At 38.0% G+C, this 24,893-nt stretch overlaps 1 protein-coding gene across 1 annotated transcript; it reads left to right on the top strand.

Annotated features, from left to right (window-relative positions):
• Window positions 1-6: 6 nt before the first annotated feature.
• On the top strand, window positions 7-17,707 carry DCAF17 (DDB1 and CUL4 associated factor 17). The gene is made up of 14 exons (XM_014954731.1): window positions 7-457; window positions 1,742-1,845; window positions 3,205-3,295; window positions 4,167-4,306; window positions 5,074-5,152; window positions 5,307-5,396; window positions 7,633-7,740; window positions 8,272-8,377; window positions 11,870-12,012; window positions 13,337-13,446; window positions 13,848-13,935; window positions 15,511-15,594; window positions 16,061-16,216; window positions 16,980-17,707. The coding sequence occupies exons 1-14, from the start codon at window positions 287-289 to the stop codon at window positions 17,166-17,168; spliced, it is 1,659 nt and encodes a 552-aa protein (XP_014810217.1). The 5' UTR covers window positions 7-286; the 3' UTR covers window positions 17,169-17,707.
• The last annotated feature ends 7,186 nt before the right edge of the window (window positions 17,708-24,893 follow it).

The following is a 24,893-nucleotide window of genomic DNA, read 5'->3' on the forward strand; positions in this document are numbered from 1 at the left end:
CGTGGTAGCTGGGCTCTGTGGCGGCGGGGGAGACGCGGTGCGCACCTGGCCGGGCGGGTGCGCTCAGTTTCGGCCCCGGCCCCGCACTGGAGCCTTATCGGAAGGTGCCAGTTTGCGGCTCCCGGGAGTCCGGGCCCGGCTCGGGCCTTTTCCCGCTTCGCTTCCCGCCGGGCAGGGTAGGGGCTGAGAGAAACCCGGTGCGGGCCCGGGTCCTGCGAGGCTGCTCGCCCTGCCCAGAGCGATCCAGCAGCAGGGGAGAAAGGCCAGCCTGCCCCCAGGCCCGGGAATGTGCCCGCAGGCAGCCGCCGGCGGCGGGAGGAGGAGGGCCGCCTCCCGGGCGGCCGGGGCTCACAGCGTCTGCCGCCTCCTCAGCCGCAGGGCCCACGGCTTCTATGCCAGAGATGCGGGTGTCGCCCACAGAAAAAACCTGGGACTCCTCAGAAAGATAATGTGTCAGGTAATAGCGATGCTTTCCGGCGCTGGCCCATCCCCTGGGTGTCTGGGCTCTCGGCCGGGGTGGTCTGAGCGTCCCTCCGCAAGCCGGGGGCTGGAGAAGTCCCTGGGTCCCGCCGGCTCACAGCTTTGGGGAGAAAAAGGCTGCCGTTCTGCCGAAGAGAGTTCGAAATAGTGAGATTCATTTAATGAGGCCCAAACCTAGAAATGTAGAGAGGATGATGCTTTGGAAAAACCGCCGAAGCACTTGCAAATCTCACAATCATGTTAAAAGTAGTCTTTTATGAGATTTTATATCGCTTATTCCTTCCCTTAAGGTGGCTTAATATTTAATACCAATATTAATTTCCTGGTGTTTTCGGGAGAATCGGTGTTAAATTTGAATTAGATTCTCACAACAAAGCAAAATCAGTAGAGGTCTTCAGGTAAACATACCCCTAATGTGTCAGTGAAATTTATGTTACAGAAAAAATAGGAATTAAACCAGTTACAGACTAAAGTGAACTTGATTATTGTATCAAAACAATTATTGCTCCCATGCAGTAGTTGATAGAAATGCATTGAAAGTGAATATGTGGAAGTTAATTAGTAATTGTGTTATATGGACCATATATTTATTTGAAGTCAGCTAAAGTGTCTACTGGAACAATGGGCATGCAAGGTTTATTGAAATAAAAATGAGTACATCTGACTTACAGAAATACTTATTTTTTTTGTAAGACTGGATTCTTCATTAATGGTATACAGCTCCTGATGTCTCTAATACACAAAAGAAACTTTATGTGTGCAGTTTATCCCATTAACTTTTCAGGCACCTTTTGCAAATAACTGTAAACGTGTTTTTCTACCTTTCACACAAAGCACCAACAGCAGAATTGAGTCAGGTATTCAGTAAATATAATTAATTACATATAAAAGAGTTATGTGCAGTTATGTGCATATTTACACTCTGGCGAGTTTTGTCCTTTATTTTAAAAGTTGCTAGTAAAGTTTAGTTGCCGGGTTTAATTTTAATGCAGGCAAGTTAATTACAAAATATTCACTACCCATGCTGCTCATAATAGCTAATAAAAAGATCTTTTGTTTTTTAAAAAAGATAAAATTTCCCTTAAGATGTCTTTTAATTTGTGGGTTGTTTTTTGTTTGGTTTTTTTTTACATTTCTTTATCTATTGAACAGCAAAGGTTCAATTAAAGTAAGTTATTAGCTGCAGGAGCCAAATAAAATATTTTCTAAAAGCAAGGTTTGTTACAAAAGCCATCACTGTTACAACCACTGTCTGTTTCAGGAAAGTACTAAATTCAAGAACGTTTGGACAACTCATTCTGCATCTCCTATTGCATATGAAAGAGGAAGAATTTACTTAGACAATTACCAGTGCTGTATTAGCAGGTAATACATTTACAATTAAAAGTTATGCTGGCTTCCAGTTTTAACACTGTTACTCAGTTACTACTCTAAAACTACTTTACTGATCAGTAAAGTGTTACTACTTTACTCATCCAAATAGCCCCTGTGAATTACTTGGAATTTACTTAGGAACAAAAAATGACCAGCTACATAAATCTTTGTTAAATTACACTCAGATGCTGTTGTGTCTTAATGTGTCACCTGCTTTGGTGGAGGAAAGTCTAATTTTAGTGATGCTGTAAGCTTTCAGAGCACTCTAACAGGAGTGGAAGATTATCAGCATTTTATAATTTTGCACTAAAAAGCCAAATGAACAGTTCTTCTTTGTGATCTGGTAACTGGCAGTGTGCTAAAAAGCGTGTCACAAAATCAGCCTATGTAACAAGCTTGGTACTGTGTCTATAAATTCTATGTTAAAGGAGTAAATTATTGTTCATGTAAAAGTACAGTGTGCAGAGTACCTGCTGGCTTTTGTTGATGTATTTTGGAGATCAGTTCTCTGATCTGATGTACTCTCCTATTCCATGATCAGCTGCAGAGGCACAGCTTAGGAGGCAGCACAGGGCAGGGTAGAGGCTGGGAAGTCCTTCTCCTACACCAGCCCTTGTCCTTTGTCCTTGCCCATCCCTCTTGTGAGGGAGGTAGCAGGGGCTTGGAGAACTGCTTTACTAAGTAAGTTGTGGTCAGAACAGTTTTGAGACAGTGTCATATGATACATAAAAGACAAATTGCTCTGTCAGTGTAAACCACTGAGAGTTAATTAAATTTATCTATCATGTAGAGCAGAGGTCTAAATCTACTTACTGGTGGTTTATTCCTAGATTGTCTGAATGCTTTCCAGTACTGGGTTAACCCGTCCAACATCTTTCAGGTTTATCTTTGTCTCATCCTCTCCCTGAGGCAAAAACTGTGCACACTGCTAAGTTTTTATTCTAGGATGTTTTTTCTAAATGTCTGTACATGATGCTAGTCCTTTGTATTATTGAAAGGCAACACTGGAAGAGCTTGAGGAGAAGGTTAATTTCTGGAATACACTTTCTTTATAATGTATGTCACTAAAGTAAGAATGTTACTATTAAGTTTGTTATTTCAAAACAAAGCAAAGAAATCACCAAATCGGAAATTACAGAGGTTAGCTTTTAAATATTATGTTATGCTAACTATTGTTTATTGGGTCTTACTTTGAAAGCAATTTCCATTTATATTTACAAAGTAAAAATAAGATGTTTATATTTCTGACCTGCCTAAAAAGATGGAGGATTTATAAAATTGTATGAAATGACTTGTTGGTAGAAAGTAATTCATAAAGTAGACTAATGATTAGCAATCATTTTTCTTCAGCATTGCACGAGAGCCAAGAATACTTTATCAAAAGCCAAAGTGTTCTAAGTCAGAAAAAATAGAAGATGCTTTATTATTGGAATGCCCACTGGTAAGATTACCTTTTAATAGAGCATTGTTGTGCAAAAAAAATCATATCTTTCAGTGAAACATATTTAGAATAGAGTGTTCTTTCCTTGGGAATTATTTTCTCATTGTTTTCATGGAGTTAGGTCACTTAAATTTGCAACGTGCTTATTTATTTTGACTAAATGTTTAGAGGTATACTTTTATGATTGTAAAAGCAGTGCCTTTATGTTTATACAACTAGCTGTAATTCCTTACAGCATAAATTATCTTTAATATTTTTCTTTATTTTTTAATTAGCAAGGGCAGTAGGTGGGAATTTTAGTTTTTACTGGATCTGTTGACATAAAAAAAAAAGCAGATAAACTGAAGAACCATTAAAGCAACTCTGCCCAAAAGCTATTCTGCTATTACTAGCTAATAGATCATGTAATTTCCCTCCTCCTTGAGGAGTTTTCCTCTCATCCATCTTAGGAATATTAGCCCCATCCTTGAGGTACCTAAAAATAAAGCAGTGTGAATACCATTCTTAGCAGTTACTGTTGAGTTACCACTGGATGTCTTGTTCTGCAATACTTAGTTCTCTCTTCAAGATTGGTGTCAATTAGATCTATAAGCAGTTACATTTCATTTTTGCAAGGCAAGGAAGTTTTAAAATGTGTCTTTTCTAGAAAAGGTAACTGGCTTGCAAAATGTGGGACAACAGATTATTTATGTGATAGTCAGATGACTATTTAGCACAGACATGAGTTTAGAGATCCTGATGTGATTAGCAGGCAGTTTTCCACCTTTAGTTTCTGAGGAACGTGTATTAACTTTTGTTTTCTTGTTACTGTGCCAAAATGTTATGTATCCTCCTGGTACAAACTTTTTCCTGATAACCTTTTGTCATGTAGGGGGAAATGCTGCCAAGTCCATCAGACTATAAATCTTCCCTGATAGTCTTGACAGTGCAGAACTGGCTTCTACGTCTCTCTGCTGATAGTGGAGAAATACTGGAGAAAATATACCTTGCTGGTTCCTGTTGCAAATTCAGGTATTAAACATCGACTAGGCTTTATATAATTAACATCATTAGTACCATACTGGAGAAAGGCATTCATGTTTATTTTGGCACTATCCTATGGCTGACTTCAGGTTTGTTAGTCCAGCAGATTAACTGCAGTACTGTTCCCACATGCTTTCTATAGAAGAGTTTCAGCAGCTTAAGCATTATGGTCTCAAATTTGGTATCAAGTTCTGCAAAAGCCACAAAAGCTAAGCTATTATTGGCTTTTCTCTGACAATTTTACAGCCTTTAATATTGCAATAGCAGCATACCAAGAGAGGACCTTTAAGAGCTGTAAAAGAAACTTCGTAAAATATAAGAAAAATATGTTTAAAGTTTAATCCATTTTTAACTTGCAAGCATTCTTCTTCTTCATAGGGTAGCTGGTTTGCTCTTTAAAAGCAGAGCAGTTACTGCTTCTGGTAATCTGCATCTTTGTTTCAGTTCTCAGAAGAAATTATTTCCTTTAGGCTGAAGGCTAAGAAAGGGGTGATTAGTGAAGGGAAGGAGAAAAATTTTCACACTTCAGAATTTTTCTCACAATCCTGTATGGAATAAGCCTTTCCTAGTTCTGTGGGTTTTGCAATATTGCAAACAGCAAAAATTTCAGGTACCTCTCCTGAACCAGATATTGAACAGTTTGCCTGGACACAGGGATCTGCCTACTTACAGTAGATTATATTTTATGTGAAATAATGTATTTACTATTAAATTATTTTTAAATTGTTAAGATAGGCCTTTCTTGTCACAAATAGGTATTTGAGCTGGGATACTCCTCAAGAGATAATGGTTGTAAAGTCAGCTCAGAATAAGCTTCCTGCAGCAGCACGACAGGTAAGTTGGTTGAAAAAATTTGAACTTCTTAGATTTTTACAAAATCAATTAAATTACAAGGACAGAGATGAAGACTTTATGCTTTGTTATTATGGTGGAATATGAAGATTATTCAAGTATAATAACTATATTCAGTATTGTTATTCCTTCCCAGGCAGGTATCCAACAGTCTGTATTGTTCTATCTTGCTGTATTCCAAGTGTTGCCTCTTTCATTCATTGGAATGCTAGAAATAAACAAAAAGGTAAGTTAATTCCACTGTTAATTGTGATCTGTACTGTAGCCGTTTGAGAAGCATGGTATAGGCAATTGTCCCAGAATTTCAGAAGTCATATTTAGAGCTTATGAAGGTATAGTGCCCTGAAACATTAATTAGCACTAATGTTCTTCTTGTGTCTGATAGGAGCATTGGGGGGAGGATTCTTCATTTGAATGACTGGAAGAGAAAATGCAAATGCATTCTGCTATTGGATTACTCTTTGACTTGTAGAAGGACGTTAGCCTTTACTTAGAGCAATGATAAGAATTAGGGAATCCTAAAATGTTTGTAGAGTTCTTTTCACCTCTTTAAAGACAGACAGATGTGCTTCTGACCCACTTCTAGTAACAGTGGTTTGAGCTGGACTGGCCACTGAGGTGAACAACAGATGCTCTCTCCTCTCTCTCCAAGGAGAGGAGGGAGAGAGGGACAGCCTATCAATTCTGTGTGCAGTTGCAAATGTTTCAGACTTGTGTTATCTTGATACTGAATGGCAAAATATAAATATGTGTCCTGTTCTATCAGTCAAGAGCAAACAACCTTTCTGAGGTCAGTTTGTGACCTGTATGTAAGAGTGTATGTATTTGGAAACGTCAAGCCTGATGGTAAGTTTTACTGTTCTGATGAAAAAAAAAAGGTCTGTTCTAAGTGAAGAGAACTCTGGATACAACGTTTAAATGGAACAGTACAAACATGCAAACTCTGTCACCAAAGCTCTGTGAGCAACAGTCTCATTTGGGGTCCAGAGCTATCAGTGGGTTTTAGCTGGTGCTGGGTTGGGTTGAAACTGTAATTAAGATTGGGCTGGCAAGTGAAGGAATGGGGTTAAACATTTTTCATTTGGGCCCAAGAAGGTGTAGGGGCATCATGTGTGTTGTTCTGTTCAAAACTGGTTTTTAGGACTGAAAAAAACTGTTGTTACCAGTATGAAAGGTATTGTTGAAGAATCGCATGCCAGATTCATTATGGTCATAGTTGGCAGAATGTCTAAAAGAATACTTCTTCAGTTGGGCCTGTACTGAGTACCCATCACACTAATTGTTACAGCTAGGAATAATGTCAGGGCAGAATTTCGGATTTGGGAATACACCCAGCAGAGGAAGCAACCAGTGAATGTCATGCCAAACCTGATACAGAGCAGTGAAATCTGTTAGATTAGAGTTAGGATTAGGGTTACCATTCAATGCTGCAGAATGCACCTAATGCATCTGCTTTACTGAGATGGTCCCCACAATCAATTCTGAGTTCAGTAAAGTCTCAAGGATAGAAAGGAAAGTTTAGGGTTGGAAGACTGTTTTAGAGTTTGAGTCTGGAAGACACTGGGGCCTAAACTAACAAATGTATTGAGAAAGAGCTATAAGACTAAAAGACAAGGTCTCTGGACTGAATGTATCATTCAGGACTAAACAACTGATCACAAGGTCATTCATAGTATTAAGATTTAGGAATATTACAGCTTTTGAGTTTCTTTTTTTTAAAAAATTGTTTTTAAGCCTGTTTTAATTGCTTTTTCACATAGTGATTCAGACTAAAGAAATTAAAACTATATTTCCAAGCATCTGTATTAAAAAAAATATGAACATCATGTGTTGTTATTCATTAAATACTAAGAATTAGTTTATTGGGTTTTTCTCAGTGGAGATGTGTTAAGCAGTGGCACAAGTGAATACTGCATAATTGTTAAAAGGAGTAAGTCAGCTTCTTGTGTGTGTGTCTAATTTGAATTCAGATCCTGTGCTCTGTGACAGCTGGATAATGAAGTTTTAGTACAGCTGTACACAGTCATAGAACCATGATTAGACTAGTATTTTACCCTAGTGATGAAGAAAGAACAGAAGATCTGAAATCAGGACTTTTAGATTGAGTTGTTAGCTTTGCTAACATTCCTGTGGGATGCTGGGTAATATAATCCATTCATGTATTATAATAACTGAGTAACATGATATGAAGATACACTGAGAATTGATTAGAGAATTAATCTACTTGCAGAATATGACTAATCTAACCTCAGGTGTTACTGCAGTGCAAAGTATTACAGAAACTCAGCAGAACAGATGAGTTACAGAAAACTTAATGAACTAAAACACTGAGCATATAAGATTTGGTCAGAATGAAAAATTAAAGTGATTGCAGAATTAAGGACATAATGTCAGTATTTTGCATTGTCTCTCAATTAATTCTTCCCTATTAGAATATTTTTATTCTGATTTTTTTTTCCCAGATATTTGGTAATAGTGTGACAGATGTTGCTGTTTCTAATGGAATCCTGATTGTAATGCATAGCATGGGGCTGGTCAGGCTCTATAACTTCCAGGCCATCTGTGAACAGGTAATGAAATACAAAACTTTTCATACAATCCATGTTATTTTAGGGCAACAAATCATAAATATTAATGTAATGCCCCATAGGTACATGCGGAATGTGTTGAAGGGTAGGGTTCTTGCCTAAATCTATTTATAGTTGGAAGACGCAAATGGATCCACGATCAGAAAATTCTACCCACACCAGTTACAGGTCATAAAAGATTTGAGATCCAGGATCAGACAGGCACTTAAATGCATATAGAGAGGAAATATTTAAATTCTAGACCAGGGTGTGCTCTTCTTTACACACCTCGTCTGTAGTTACAGATGAGTGTTAAGGTTAGAAACTGATGGGCATGGTAGATTGTTTATCTGAAACAGAACTGCAGTGAGACTTTTGAGTTTATATTCTTCCAATCAAAAATCAAATGTTAATTCAAAAATAAGACTTCAAGCAGTATTTAACAAGATAAAGATTGTGGTAGTAATAGAGCAGTACAACTAAACAACAAGTAAATATGCATTAATAATGCTAAATTGTTCTGTGTTATTTTAGTTCATGGAACAGCCATTTGATTTGGGACATGAATTCAACTGGAATGGACAAGTGGGAGTTGTAGGGAAGTATCCATTTGGTCTTCCATGTAACATTAAAATAACAGGTATTTACGATCTTTGTATTATCTTTGCTGGTGGCTTTTATGGATTAATTATGATTTATTTCACACTAAGAAAAAACATTAAAATTACTGTACTCATATTGTGCTGTAGCTCTATTTCTCGGTTTACATTATAGTAAAAATGTGCTTTGCTTTACTTCTAATTACAAGAATTAATTATATAGGACTTACCTAGAAAACTAGTACAGCAACTGAGCTATTTGAAAACTTCATAAGCAATGCATGAAGTGGAAGCCCCTTCCTTATTTCTGAGAGACAACTGCTCTTGGGAAAGAGGAAAGACTGGGGCAGCTGTTAGTAACACCCAGAAACAGAATACAGTATGTAAGCTAAAGATGTGAAAACATTTGCAGAGGGAATTCAAGGAGACAGCATCCAATTTGACCGAGTTGCATTTTCATAATTCTAAGTTGTCAGAAATACACCAGTTTCAATAAAATTAATTCCTGAGATGAGAACAAATTTATTTATTAAAAACAATTCATATGCTTCAAGTCATTAACTTATTAATGTTCTGCATTACATAATGACTTCAATTTCTCTGAAATCAAACAATCATTTCTGTTCGTGCATTTGAGATTAGAATTTGGTGCTAAGAATCTTAATGAATGAGCCTTCCTTTGAAACTTTTTTTACTTTAAAAAAACATTCTCACAAGTTCACACTTGAGGCACTTAAAAAAAATAAAATAGCAGGTTTCACCAATATGCACATTTTTATTTCTTTAATTTTGAATGTTTCTGCATTAAAAGGTTTTTACAGGTGACTGCATAAAAAAATGCTTTTGATCTTTTTGTTTGCAAACAGTGTCAGATAAAACAGGCAAACCAAACCAGAATTACATAAACCTGAGGAAATAAACAAAGATAAAATATGGACTTATATAGTGAAGACTTTCAGTTATAACGCGATGTTTAATCAAAACAAAGTGATAGGCTACTATAATTGATGTCTTGGGTTCTGCAAAGGGAAATTTCTCTTCATTTTCCTCCCTGTCTGAGTCGGCAAACCCACAATGTAATGTCAGGGGCCCTGTGGAAAACATGCTGTGGGAGGTTTAATAGGAAGCCTGTACCAGATTTGTTCTCATGTCTTAGAGATCATTGTACTTTTCCGTTTTGAGTTTTAAAACCAATGCACTGGAGAAAACATTTTTGATCTTGAATCATATTCAAGAATTTGTGGTTAAGAAGTTTTGAACTCATGACAGACATTTGCCATGGCTGCTCTTTGCAGAGAGTTGCATTCCTGTGGTTTTTGAGCTGTTTTCTTTTAAGAACGAGATGGCCCAATGACTGTTCATGTAATATAATGCTTCAGTGAGCAAGATTTTAACAGTTTCAGAGTTTAAGCCTGTGTTTACTATAATTTAACTATGTGTAAAATCCTGCTTATTTAGTCCTAGCCTCCCTACAGAAATTGTCTGAAGGGATGGTAGTTATTATGGTGCCAGTTTTATGGTGTGGTACATACCCAAGAGGAAGTGTACCGAGATCAAAACTTATGTATCTCCCACATCATTTACAGCCATTGACTGATAAAGAATTTGATTTTGATCACAGTGGAAGGAAGAAGGAATGGAAAAGTACCTATAAATCTTCATTATGTCACTTTCTGAAAGGTCCAGAACTTAAAACTGTATTTTGATTTATTATTAGAGGATACAGTAATTTCATAAAAAACAGTGAGGAAGATACTTTACTGAGGTTTTTTTTTCCACATACAGAACAAATACTTGTTAGCACTGCCAGAAACAACTTTATGGCTTTATGTTTAGATGAGACTGGAGAATTTTAAGGAAGTGAACAAAGCAGCTCAACTGGAGATTGAAAACTGGCAGTGCTAGGGAAAGGGTTTACAAACAATGAGCCCAGGAAGTGTTGAGCAACAAGAGCAAGTGACACAGAGAGAGCTGAAGCAGCAGAGTCAGGCTATCACAGTGGTTTAGGTGGCTACAATCTTGCAAGTCTTTGCCAAATGAACATAAAAAGAAAGGCATATTCTGTCAGCAGCCTGTACTCCTTTGGATTGATGTATTATTGAAATGCATTGGAATCTATCATTTAGTCCATCTACCAGAATTCTTGAGGACCCTTGCTATATATGCTTTATTTAAAAATAAAATGTCAATGACTCATTTTTAATTTTCTGGCAGCTTTTAATACCAGTAGGTCCTCTGTTTAGGCCTCCATCTTCAACATTCTCTACATTTTCAGCAGATGCCTCGGTTTTTATAACCTGTACTCTATTATATCTGCACAGAATCTCCCATTTCTTACGTGTTAGTCCAAAAGACAACTAGAAGACAGCCACTTCCCAGCTTAGGAAAGACTTCATTTCCTTGGGCAGTGAACTAATCCCTTGCAATCTAAATGAAAAAATTGTTGAAAACATGAATGAAGGGAAGAGAGAAAAGCACTATGGAAACACAATTTCTGATGTCATGTGACATCTTGGCACCATTGGCTAGGATCTGGATAATTATCTAGACTAAGCAGGACAAGAACAAGTCAGAATTTGGATGAGACCTTTGAGACACAGCAGTCCAGATAAGAACCTTGTCCTCCTCACAGTAATTCAGCTTGGGTTTTTATATTCTGCCTGCTTAAATGCCCCTTGTAATTGCAGATTTTCTCCACATTTTGTCAATTTTTTTTTTATTAGAAAGAGCTGATCTTCAGTCTAAAATTGATTCAGTTATAGCAGCTGTAGAAATTGCTTTTATTTAGCTAGTTGCTGAAAGCTGTAAAGCTCTGTGCAGTCCGTTTTGGTCATAGATGCTTCTCTCATTTAGTATTTAGTACCCAGAAGACTTCTTAGAATGGCATATTACATCTGTATAATTTACCCCAAGTGAACTGAAGGGAAAACTGGTTACCTTTTGCCATTAATTACAAAAATTCCTAGATTTGTATTGATTTTTATGAACTCAGCTGCAGATTGCATTCATTGTGGTCCACACTCTTTTGTTTTATTATGCAGAAGGAGAAGAAATATTCAGATTTAGGTATCTTTCTGCATTTAATTCTGTTATTCGAGATTGCTGCTGGTAGCCTGTTTCCTGTATTTATCACTATTTTTCCCAACAGAATAATGACCCTTTTGATTTGCTCTTTGATCTGTTCATATGTGTATCCTCTGTCATCCAGACGAGCTGGATTAATTTTAATTGTTTGCTACGTCTTTGCTTATCCAGTTCATTTGGAATGAAGTAAGTCATAAGTATCAGAAGAGCAGTTCAGCATGAAAATCTGAGAAGGCAGTAACCTTCCACTGGGAATTGCAGATGTGTGCCTGGATGCTAGGTGAGGCAGTGTAGCTAGTGCTAGAAAAAAAGATCACAGCCAATGCATTTCCACCAGTCTTCAAAAGTTCTGAAGAATCAGTAGCTGTATTGGAACTTTGAATTATAAGGATCAATGGAATTATGATTGTTCTGCTACTAATGGTGTTAACATTACACAATATTTGCAGATACCCCACCTTTGCTATTTGAAGCATCTTCTCTGGAGAATGCATTTCAAATTGGAGGTTACCCTTGGCATTATATCATCACACCTAACAAGAAAAAACATAAAGGAGTCTTCCATATTTGTTCCCTGAAAGACAATGCTTTGGTAATATATTTAGATAGCAGCTTCTCTGAAATGAATGTGTATCATGTTTGTCTTCATCTCTTCTTCTGAGTAGTGCTTGAGGTAATAATATCCTTGTTTTCCAGTGTGGTGCTCTCACAGGGATCACCCACAGTGTTGCATCTGCTATCCAGCATAATGTGTTTTCTTCTGCATTAGGACTGCTTCTGATAGTTCATTCATTCCAATAGAATCGTAGCACTGTTAGTGCTACACAGCGCTGTATTCTCAGCTTAAAAGTTAAAGCTCAGGCAGAATCTTATTACCTGATTCCTTGCATGGTAACATCTTCGTGCACTTCTGACCAGTCAGTCTACAAAATGACATGACTAAAGGAACATTTTAAGTTTTAAAAAATTGCAGAATAAATTTCCTTAATGTTTGTAATTTATCCCTGATTTGTACTTTCTCTCTCTCTCCCTAGAAAGATTTTATTACTCAGTTTAATCCAGCATTCCTAATTATTTTTGTTTCTGTACTATTCATCATATATTCTTTTGTGTGCACTCTCCATCTCAGCTTTTATTTTGGATTTGACCTGAAGATAATTTTGTAATACAAGCAGCTTCTAGGCCTGTTAGTTCAGGATTCTTCACTAAAAAACTTTGCATCTGTAAATGTCCTCATCTCTTTTACTAGCCTGATCAAATCAATGATCCCCCTCCTACTTTAAAACCAGATCTTTCACAACCATAGTTGAAGATCAATTTTGATTCAAAGGGACTTGTGCGATTCTTTCTCACCTAGTTTTTTCTGTGTGGGTTCATACATTTGAAAAGTTGAATGATCAGGGTCAGCTAAATTTAACAAAAAAACGCCACTGCCAAAATCCTAAGCTTTTGACCAGCTTGTAGCTGAAATCACAAGCTCTCCCAGGCTTACACACTCCACAAATATTTGCACAAAAGAGGCTGAGCCTCAAGTCAAAGCTTGTGCTAATGCTTTTCTCATGTCATGTCTTTCACACTCAAATTGCTGGAATTGTTGAAATGTTTGCAGAGTATACCTTAAATCTTTATTTTGCTGAGTTTCGGGAGAGACAGGACCATGTATAGCTGTGGTACAGGTTCGTTGCTTATTGCATATTTAAAAAGTTGAAACTCTTCCATGGAATATCTTGAAAATTGGAAGAGTCTTTTTTTTATTATTATTGTTATTGTTCCACTGCCATCCATTCTGGTCATGATTAGGAGCAATACTTAAAAACCTTCAGAGGTATGTGCAGAGGAGCTCAGTATTTCCTCTTTAATTACATCTGTGAGACTTTCAAAATACTAATATTCTAAGCTTTCCCTTCCTTCTTCAGGCAAAAAATGGCATACAGGATATGAAATGCTGTTCACTGGAACCTGACTGGATATATTTTCATCCAGATATGTCAGGTAGAATAATCCACGTGGGACCAAATTTGATAAAGTATGAGCCTTTTTTTTTCAAATGTATTTTCATTAAGGAGAAGTTGCATAACTGCATAAATGAAGTAATTTGAAAATTTTCAGGGTGAAACACTCATCAAGCCCTAGAAACTGTAACACTTAGTAATTTGTCAGAATCAGAAGTTCTGGTAGAAACATCTTCAGATTTCTGCATTATGAGTGTGGGCACTGGCAGACAACACTAGACTTTGTTATGAAAAATGTTCAAGGACCACTGTGTTCAAATTTCACTGATAAACATAAATTAAAAATAATTTATTTCAATTTCAGTTATTTCTGATGTTTTAGTATACCTGATTTTTTAAAATTATAAATATAGAAGTGTTGTAGTAGGTGTATTAGAATACATGGTTTATTTTGTCATTTCTGTTCCTTTTGTAGAGTCTTGAAGCTAAAGGAAGTTAAAAATAGCACAGATCAAGTGGAGGTTGCAGAAGATTTTACAATTGTGGCCAACAGAGAAAACTGTGTGAGTTTAGTGTCCAGATCACAACACATGATTTTGAGCAATACACAGGGGTTTTGTGTGTGTGAGTAATCACTGTGTTTTATGGGCTTAATTCAAAGTTCATTGAAAGACATTCCGTGTCTTCACTGGACTTTAAACTGTATGAAAAAAACACTTTGAAAACTCGTAGGATAACTTTCTGGAACCTCCAGTCTTGTCTTTTCAGCATTCTTGATGATGTGCAGTATAACCATGTATCACTGATACAAAATGTAATTAAAAGTTGGTGACAAATTTCCTTCAAAAGAAGGTGCCACCAGATGATATGTGTGCATCTCAGGTGCTCAGGTAAATTGATCCTACAAATGCTAGAAATGCTTCAATCTTTCATAATTTAGGGGTAAGTCTTCATAAGACAACAAAGACAATATGTTACTTCCAAAATGTTTCTTTTTGTGGCCATGCACATCTGTCACTCCCTTGTGACAGGTTTGGCATTCATCTAGCCCATGGTAAGCCAAATCAGTGCACTGAAATAATAGACTAATAGCCCAGAAAAGGTGAGTACTTTTCAGGCTTGCTTGATGAGCTGGAACATAACAGAAGTGAACCACCAGTGGGTCAGAAGAGTCCGGAAAGGTAGAACCAAGTGGCGAGGGGATGATCTTGGTAGAAATGAGCTGTTAAATCACCTCATGAAATCTTTTGTGATAGAAAAATCACAAAGACAATCTAAATGTCAAAAAGACCAAAGAGCAAACTTGTGAAGACAATTTTTTTGCAGTGCCTGGAACTGTTGTTTTTCTTCAGCATACAAAGTTATGTCTTGCAGAAAAACATGTTTTTATAGTTTATGAGTACTGTAAAGTCCCTGGAAATCAGTAACACTAATTTTGAAGCTTCTGCAGAAAAAAAGTTTGTGTATGAAAAATCTACACTAACTCAGGAATAAAACTTCCATTGAATAATCCAGAAAGGATAAGCTTTGTCACTTAATGACTTGCAATGGTTGGTTTGTTTGGTTTTTTTTTTAGAATTCATTTAGATAACTGGTGTTGCAATAAGAGCAAAGAAGTATGAGTTATAATCCTGTCTGTGCTATGCCTTTTCCTTTTGACTTCCATTAAGACACTGAGACCCCAGTTTTGAATGTGTCTGGTGTTAATGATGCCCAGTGGAAGCAGCTGTATAGGTTTAAGATGCTTCTTTCCCCATCTTCTGGAAGTAAGAGTTTAAGAAACAAATTGGCAGTGATTTAATGTCTTAATTCTCATTCCAGCATCTTGGCTCCAGTCACTTCTAAAAATAACGGTAGCTGAGAACCTTTGCCACCTCTACAGGACTGGGAATCTCTGAATATGAGTAAACATCAGTAATAATCTCAACTAAACCCACCAAGTTCATGAGCCCCCATAAAGAAGGGATAGCAACACTAGAGCTACGCATAGCTAATGAGTAAAACAAGATCGCAGAGATTAAAACAAAAGCAAAGGAAAAGCAGAAAGCAAAAGCTATGAAATGGAGGCATTGTCAAATAGATAGGGAGAAACTAAAATGCTCCAAAGTCTAGAGCCACTTCTTTCTTTTTCTCCAAAGGTGAACAATGCTGTTACTGTAACAGCTTCTGGTCGAGTGGTAAAAAAGCGTTTGAACTTGCTGGATGATGACCCAGAACAAGAGGTAACTGATGTCGTCAGTAAGAGCAGTTCATGGATTATTTAAGATGTTTAGCTAACCAGAAGTCATTCTTGTTCGAGGTGCAGTGGCTGTAACCATTAACTGTGTAAATCTCCTAGTTCTTTATTCCTCTTCTGTGGCTGTCTTTGTCTTCTTAAATACTTAATTCCCCTCCTTGTATATTGTCTTTTCTCCTTGGTTGACATTCGTGCTTTGGATCATCTCTTTCTTTTAGGGACTGATTTTATGCCCCACGATGCCATCATAACTCCATGCAACTTCAGTCACACAGGAATTAGATGTTAACGTGATGAACGATTACTTTTTTCATCCATTCAAACATGTCCTTTAAACATTTCTTATAAAGCACTCCTGCTTTCACCTGAAAGAAAGAGAGCTGTGCAGTTTAGGTAGCAGACGATGTGAATTTATGTTTGATTTATAAACTTGAGGTTTTGTTTTTCCTAAGACGTTCAAAATTGTGGACTATGAAGATGAGTTGGATTTGTTATCCACTGTGGCAGTTACTGAAATAGGAGCTGATGGAAAAGCACACCTTGACTTTCATTGTAATGACCATGGGATTCTACTGAAGAGCATTCCATTACTGGAGTCCTGGGATGTGGTGAGGAGAATTCCTGTCTTTCATTTACACTAATGCTTCCCCATACCCATTTACCTACCATTTTTGTTCAGATTTGAAGCAGGTAAATAGTGTTGCCAAGTGCTGTGGATGAGAGTTGTACAAAATAATAACTGTAACTCAAAAAAATTAAATATTCAATCAGACAGTAGTTCATTTAACTGAAAATCTCCGTGATTTGAAATTAAGATATTTTTTATTTGTTGATTTGTTTGGGTTTTTGGTTGGAGGAGGAGTAGTCTTTGGGTGTTTCTGAAGTATTTATCAACTTGAATGCTCACCCTCTGGCTGGTTACATCAGCTTAACTTTACAGCTTGTAAATAGTCTCACTGGCTGAACTTGAACTACTTGTGCATAGAATTAAGCATGGACCTTGTTGTGTGTTTATTTGGAGAGATGGAATGGGTTGTTCAAATTTTGGTGGACATCCAACTTAGATGGTTTGAAATATCAGCATTTTGGCACCTCATTTATCATTGACTGCAAAAGCAACTTAGGTCTTAAATCAGACGTTCTGAATCGCACTTATATTCCTGAAACAGGCATGTGGGAAACCTCTCAAAGTTTTGAAATTCTGTCCTTTATCTGGAAAAGCAGTCTGTGTGTATCCACACAAAATTCACGACTCATCACGGAGGTCACTAATGTTAAATACTTTTTTTGTTCCCCAGGGAAAATGGTACTGGTATTAGCAAGTTGTGGAAATAGAGATGGCAACCAGATTATTTTTTTTTCTCGTTTCAGACTTACAGTCATGAAGTTTACTTTGACAAAGACCTCGTATTACATATAGAACAGAAGCCTAACAGGAGGTTCAGTTGTTATGTTTACCAAATGGTCTGTGATACTGCAAAAGATGATGAATGTTCAAGCCCTGAAAAAACTGAAAGAATATTTTGTAAAAAAGGAGGGAGACTTTTTGAATATATTTAAAGACATAGACAGCAACTACAGAGACTTCAATTTGGATGTTATTTAAGTACTTCATACATAGTAATTAGTCAACTGCTGTTTTCAGGCAGGATTTATTTTGTACTACCACATGAGGTTTTATTTCTTTTCTTTCCATAACATTGTAGACTTACCTATAGCCCGTATTGGCTTTTCAAGTCTTTACCAGTTTGTCATTAATGCTGGATGCAGCATTTCTTGCTTCTCTTCAGCAATTGGACTGAAATACTGGACATCAAGGAGAAGGATGTGGACATACTGATCATTTGCCATCTACTGTGGTCTGTCTTACATAGTTTTACCTATGTGACTTAAATAGAGACTGTTAATTAAACAAAGTATGGAAAACTGTGGATAGGATAAATTTTATATGTAGTATGAAAATGGCAGAGTTACCATTTGGCCACTTGGACAAAATCCTTCTGTTGGTTTTGTGTGAGAAATAAAAATCACTCAGGTTTTCTGGTTGTGTTTGTTTTGGTTTAAAGAGAAGTCTTAATAAATTATGTATTTTTACTGCCTTTTTATGTATCTTTATTGATATATATATTTCAAACCAAGCAATTCTCTGGTTCTCCCTGTGTCAAGGGGTCAGGAGTTGTTTAGTTTGATGCTCAGCCTGGTCACTGTGTGGCTTTTCACTGTAAATTAAAGAGACACCCACAACAAAAGCCAGGCTGTAGACTCCGTGGTGATAAAGACTGTTTCGAAATGTAAGCTAAAGATGGGCTCTGGAGAGCAGCTCTTGGAGGGATGACCAACATCTGATTTCTCACTACCACCACCAGCATCATGAGCATGGTAATTCTAAACCCAAATATTTCTTTTCACTGCAAGCTTTACTAATGAAGTGTGGATCATTCTAGCTGGTGCAACAGGGAAGAGCTCTAGAGAATTATAAAATCACCTATTTTGAGCTTTTACAAAAAGCGTAATGGAAAAGGAAAAGGTGAAATACAATTGTGGAAAGAAAAGACAACCCAGGAAGGAGATCTAAGAAGGTAATGAAACAACAGTAGAACTAAATAGCAGCAGCAACTCTCTACTTCCACTCGAGCTTCATTTAAGTTTTCGCTCAGCATCCAGGAATGAGCACCTGTCCATTATCTGCTACTACATAAGTAACTGTGTAAGATATGAGGGTAAAACCAAAGATGAATCTATACTCTTGAACAGAAGATCCAACTCTTAAGCAAATATCGATATTTTATGCTTATTTCTGTTTGGATATATTAAAACAGTTCCTCCCAGAGCAAGACCTTTAAACTTCATTAAGTGGTGCACGTACTGCTCATGATGATCAGCTGTAGCTTTCAGGAGTTTTCTATACTTGCCAGTAACCGTTATTCTTAAGTTATTGCAGACTTGTGATATTCTGCTAAATCAACAATTGTATGTTGTATCCGTCTTTTGAAAAATGTGGTCATTTGTAATGACCAAAAAGCAGCCCAGACTTTGATGAAGAAGATGATGGGCTTTGTGTAAGAAATTCTATCATTATAAATACACGGTGTGTTGCCGCTCTACAGGTAATGGCAGATGTTCCATCCTGGAGGGTCACTCGTAGGCATTTTCATTCAGAAACAGGACATATGTTTCTGTTTACTTTAAAACACGTTGAAAACACCTTGAAAACTATTTAAGAATAGAGAATCCAGAATGACCAGACCTGAACACTTTTATGGGTATATTCAACAACCCTATTTGGGAATGGGATGGGACACACCAGAGGAGCAGAATCACTAAATGCTTGTGGGTTGTGCTTTCCACACTTTGAACAGCAGCGTTGCCTTCTCTACCTATGCAGAGCCCCAGAAAATTCTGAAAATAGACATCTATTTAAACAGGAAGAAAATCCTGACCACAAACCAGCAGTTTTTTGCAGTTAAAACTAACTCTGTATCTGAACCAAACACAAATACCCACATGCTTGGTAAATCAACAGCATTTATTTCAAGTTAAATTTTTAAATAAAATTCACCCACTCAAATAAGGTAATGCTTTATTTTGCCAGGAGATTTTATGTGTAAGCATTTTTTTGTAACTGGTGCTAGCAGGGCTGTACTATTGTGCAGTATCAAATTCATGTGAAATTTGAATAAATGCATTGCATCTGACCTGTAGACCTACAGTTTGATGTCCATTTATGATGATTCTAGACCACTTACTTTTCTCTTTTCCATAATGCAAATTAGGTACTTGGAAATCTCTTACACAATCTGAATAATTCAGTATGCTAAAGAATAACAGTATTTGTAAAGTGGAGAAATTCTGAGGCTACTCATGTGGTTTCCATTACAGAGGAAAAAATATTCTTGTGCACATGCCCACCGTAATTATCTCTGCAAGCACTGAAGCGTGGCATTAGTACAAGAAAAAAGAAGCAAAATTTCTTTGAAAAAACAGAAATAACTTCTTCAAATGTAGTTTAATTCCCATTTATAAATTCAGAAAGTAAGATTAATAAAATCATAGAGTTGGAAGGGACCTTAAAGATCATCAAGTTCCAGTCCCCAGGCCATGGGCAGGGACACCTCCCACTAGAGCAGGTTGCTCAGAGCCCCATCCAGCCTGGCCTTGAACACTCCCAGGGATGAGGCACCCATAGCTTCTCTGGGCAACCTGTTCCAGTGTCTCACCACCAGAACAGTAAAGAATTTCTTCCTAATAGCTAACCTAAATCTCCCCTCTTTCAGTTTAAAAGAGTTATCCCTCGTACTATCGCTACACTCCCTGATAAAATGTCCCTCCCCATCTCTCCTGTAGCCCCATTTAGGTACTGGAAGGCCACTATAAGGTCTCCCTGGAGCCTTCTCTTCTCCAGGCTGAACTCTCTCAGCCTGTCTTCATAGGAGAGGTTCTCCAGCCCTCTGATCATTTTCGTGGCCCTCCTCTGAACCCGTTCCAACAGGTCTGTGTCCTTCCTATGTGGGAACCTCCAGAGCTGAATGCAGTATTCCAGGTGGAGTAGAGTATTCCAGAGCGAGTAGAGGGACAGAATCACCTCCCTCAACCTGCAGGCCACACTTCTCTTGATGCAGCCCAGGATGCAGTTGTCTTTCTGGACTGCCAGTGCACATTTTTGGCTCACATTGAGCTTCTGATCCACCAACACCCTGAAGTTCTTCTCCTCAGGGCTGCTCTCAATCCATTCTCCACCCAGCCCGTATTTGTGTTTGGGATTGCCCCAACTCATGTGCAGGACCTTGCACTTGGCCTTGCTGAACTTGATGAGGTTTGCACGGGCCCTGGGTTTTCTTTTTTTCCCTTTTTAAAAATGGGGGCTATGTTTCCCCTTTCCCAGTCAGCAGGAACTCCACTGGACCACCATGACATCTCAAATATGATGCATAGTGGCTTAGCAACTTCATCTGCCATCTTCCTCAGGACTGGAGGGCAGGAGACGAAAATATTCTTCACTTTCCATAAGCAGTAGCTAACTAACTGCTTTATGATCAGGAAACCCATTTACTGATAGTTTTCTGTTTTACAAAAATCAGATGAGGGAACTATTAGTGTGACATTCTGAGTTCCCTTACTCACCGTGTACTTCGGGGGGAGCCTCCCCACTCGCACCGTGGCTTCCAGAGTCCACAGGTAAAGCCTCAAGCAATTAGATCAAATGCAGCCTCAAGTAACTGCACCAAGTTCATACTTTAAAAGATTGAAGCTGAAAAGCTCACTCTTCCATTATTTTCACTAGCACTAGATGCCCAAGAAAAAAAAGGAGATATATATATATACACACACGAATGTAAAAATATGTATGAACTATTAACATGAGTAAACATTCTCAACTGTGCATTTCAAACATAGAATTGAAGGAATGTTAGCTAACATTCCCAATTAGGTAAGTTCACCCAAACTTTCTGCATTTTCAGTGTGGAGAAATGTTTCTTTATTATTTTTTTTTCTGGATATGTCCTGTTACTTTAAGAGCATGGTTTCTTGCTCATTTCAGCCTCCTTTTGCCTTTTTTTTCCCTCTTGTTATTGAGAAAAATACCGTTTATATTACTTAACAGTAACTGAAGACTGCCAAAAACTAACCAGTAAGAAACTTTTTCCTTATGAAACTCTGATAGCTATCCCACAGGATGGAACAGCTGATGAACAAATTAATTTGCTTCCCAGTTATGATAAAGTTGCTATTAGGAATACCTACCAGAAAGGACACCCGCATAGGGTGCCATGTAGAGTGGGTGTTTTCTTAAAGAACAGTTGTGAGGAACTGCTGTCGGCTGCTTAAAGAAAAGTCTCTGGGCACTCTGCCTGCAAAAGGGAAAATGATGGTCTAGTAAGTAAAAAAAGTCATGGACTAGTGGATTCATGTTGGGTTTCACTTAAAGTTCTCTCATACAAGCTTTCTGATGTTACCAGAATTACAAAACCTAAATGATATGAGTGAAAAGGGGGAAGAGGTAGTCAAAATGTGGTTTTCAAAGGCTGAGCCACAAAATAATTTATAGCACAGCGACGGAGTTCTTTCATAACTGCTAAGTATTGCCACAGTCACCAGGACAAAACCTTCAAAGAGGTTTGTTTTTTTTTTTTTCTGGAAGGTGTGTGAATTGATCTGCTGTGTCCATAGCAATGCCTCACTAATAAGAATTGCATTACATATCTGAACCTTTTTTGAACCTTTTCTTTATCTTCATGAATTGGATAAATTAGATAAAAACTATTTAGTCCCTGTTAAAACAATTCAGACGCTTCCTGCAGAAATGTTACTTTTGAAGAACGGATGAATAGTATAGTAATTGTCAGCTAGCCCTATTCATCTTGAAGAAAGTTTCTGTGTATCAACATAAATTCCAGGTGTCTCTCCTGATACGCAGACTAAATAGGTTATGAGTACTAAAAGAAGAAAACAAGTATTCCAGCATTGAAAATCAATGTTAGAGATACATAAAGGGACATCTTTGTTTTGCAGCTATTTCACAACCTTAGATTTTCAGAGAGGACCACTTGAAGCTCTCTGCTTGCCAGACTTGGCATTTATGCAACTGTAACTTTAGTAGTTATTTCTGCTTTACTGAAGGTACAAAATGATGACCAAAATAACCTCCAGGAGTTCCAAAAGAATTTTCTGCCAATGCATTCTAATATTTATAGATTAAATAAATTTAAAGTACCTGAACTGCTTGCTTTGGGTAATAAGACATTAAAATTAACTGCAAAAATAGGGCTTTTTTAAAGGATAAAAGGAACTAGGTATCCTTCTAGCAGAGTGAAGAGTTATGATAATACAATTGTAAGAACTGCTTTGGTTGGTATAGCTTAACAACTCATTTAGTAAATTGGGAGTACACGTTCCTTATTCCTGCCTGAATGTTGTGTTCTTAGGAACATTGTATTCTTAGGGAAGAGTAAGTGCACATTCTTCTCAGGAAAAGATAAAGGAAGCATGGAATGGGAAGCTAAAATTCACGGGAATTACCCCGCAGAGTGGCTCAAGAGCTCTGGCTACTTTGAGACACCGCAGGAGAAGCAATGCACTCCACGTGATGCACAGGACTGCAGCCTCACCAGCCAGACCCCAGTAACAGCTGCTTGCCAGAAGCCAGATGGGAAAATTATCCCGTTAATGTGTTTACTTGGATGCTCCCTATTCAGACTCATACATTGGCAGTTTTCCTGATCATCTTCTGGATCTCCAGTTAGCCTCAACTTTGGGTATGTACGTGTGTTGCCTGCCTCTAACACGCAATTTGCAACATGGTTGAGGCCTGTTTCCATGCTCCAGGGCAGAGATCTAGGAAACCATGGCTGTTGACACCACACTCTCTACAATGCCACTGCCCCTTCTTTCTAGTGCCTGGAAGCTGGCTCGATTTTATAACTGTCTTACAAACGTCTGTTTTGTGGACCCAAGCAGCACACTTCCAGTATTTGTACTTTACCAAAATATTATTTTTTTTTCTGCTTAACCATGATGTCTCAATGATCAGCTATCTGAACAGAGAGACAAAAATGGGATCCCAGAAGTGCCACCCCTGTCTTTACTTGTATTCAATATATCCAGGAGAAATTGCACCATCAGTGCTGAGGAACTGAAAAGATAGGAAGGTCTGGCTTCCCTTGATAAGATTTTCTTTGAGCGTACAAAGAGCACACACCCTGTCTTTCTTTTGTCATTGAGTACACATTTCCTGACAAGGCTGCCAAGCAATGAAGAAGAAAATGACAAAACACAAGCCAAATCAAAAGTGCAAACAGTAACATTTTATAATCTTCCTTTGGCAGTTCCAGCTACTGCCCCACAGTTCCACAATTTTCAAAAATTGTTACAAAAGACTTTAAATTCCTAGAAAAACATTTTACAACTCACAGAAGCAACATGTCTATGCACCGGAGCACAGTAAAGAGTTTCATTGCACAGGTAATAATGACTGGCCTATAACCAGCATAGAATTTTGGACAAAAGCTGCTCTATCTACCTTATTCTAGCTCAATGAAAGCTCTCTCCGGGATGAAGAGTAAGTAAGGATTATTTCTAGGAAGGGCCCCATTCAATAGTCACAATTTTTGCAAAGATAAATTAGTGACGCCCTTGATAGCAAAGGTCAAATGGTTCTGCCTCTTAGACATGTAACAAAAAGAGTAAAAGGATAATTCTGGTTTGTTGCTGCCATTCAAACACTAATTACTTAAACTCATTTGTCAGTATTATTCCTGGTAAAATAACTTCTGAGAGGATATTTCTAAAGCTTCCACTGGACTCTCCCAGCAGTTTTGTTTGTTTACAAGATGAACAGCCATCAGGCTTCTGAAAAACTCATCCAATTGCTTTGAGGGACACTGTAACTAGTCTTTAATGTCCTGTTCTAAGGTTTGGATTTTCAATGACTTATCCAGCATGGAAAAACAGAGATAAAGTTGTAGCTGGTAAAAGAGACACTAACCTCATTCCAACTACAGCTCTGACAAGTCAGTTACTGGTCACTGGAAATTAGAAACACTTCCTATATTTAAAAAGTTACATCAGAAGCACAAAACAATGATCTACGGTGACATGATGTGTTGCTTAGATAAACATTCATGTACATTTATGTCTAGGCCGCTGCTGTAAAATGTATGAATGGTATAGCAACAATGACAGGAGCTGCCAAGTCGCCCCGTACCACAGGCGTGACACAGGCAGGAGGCCATTGCCACCTCTTCAAAATAACCCGTGAATCTTTCTCTGTTCTCTAGGTCTCATTTTGCCTATTTTGTGGGTTCTTCCAGGTCTGAAGCTGCAGTCATCCTACTCCTACACCTGACAATGCAGCAACCCAAAGAGTATCACCTAATAGTGCCTATTAGGTGATGTCCCACCGGAGCTGCGACGAGAGAACACCACCCTGACAGAGTTGGTGCCATCCTGGAAACACGTCCGCGCGCTCTAGGAGACGGAGGCTCTGGGAAAGAACAGAGATTACGAAAGGCTGTGGCACCCGTCCACAGTAATGCTTAACAAAAGCAGGTATTCACTGACCCAAGAGGAGCGACAGCCCCACACAGCCTACTTTTGTCTTTATGCCAGTGAGGGTTTATGTTGCAAACAGATTATCAAACGCGTAACTCAGGCCTCAGCAGTCAGCTGTATGATGTCCAGTTCCCACCCCACATAACCGTGCAATCCCCTCGGACACCGTGGCTGTGCTGAAGATGGCTTCTGATTCCATGCCAATGTATCAAGTGGGGAAAGAAGAGATGGAAGAAC

The sequence above is a fragment of the Calidris pugnax genome, unplaced genomic scaffold (genome assembly GCF_001431845.1).
Source record: "Calidris pugnax isolate Ruff unplaced genomic scaffold, ASM143184v1 scaffold103, whole genome shotgun sequence".
In the NCBI taxonomy this organism is placed as follows: Eukaryota; Metazoa; Chordata; class Aves; order Charadriiformes; family Scolopacidae; genus Calidris; species Calidris pugnax.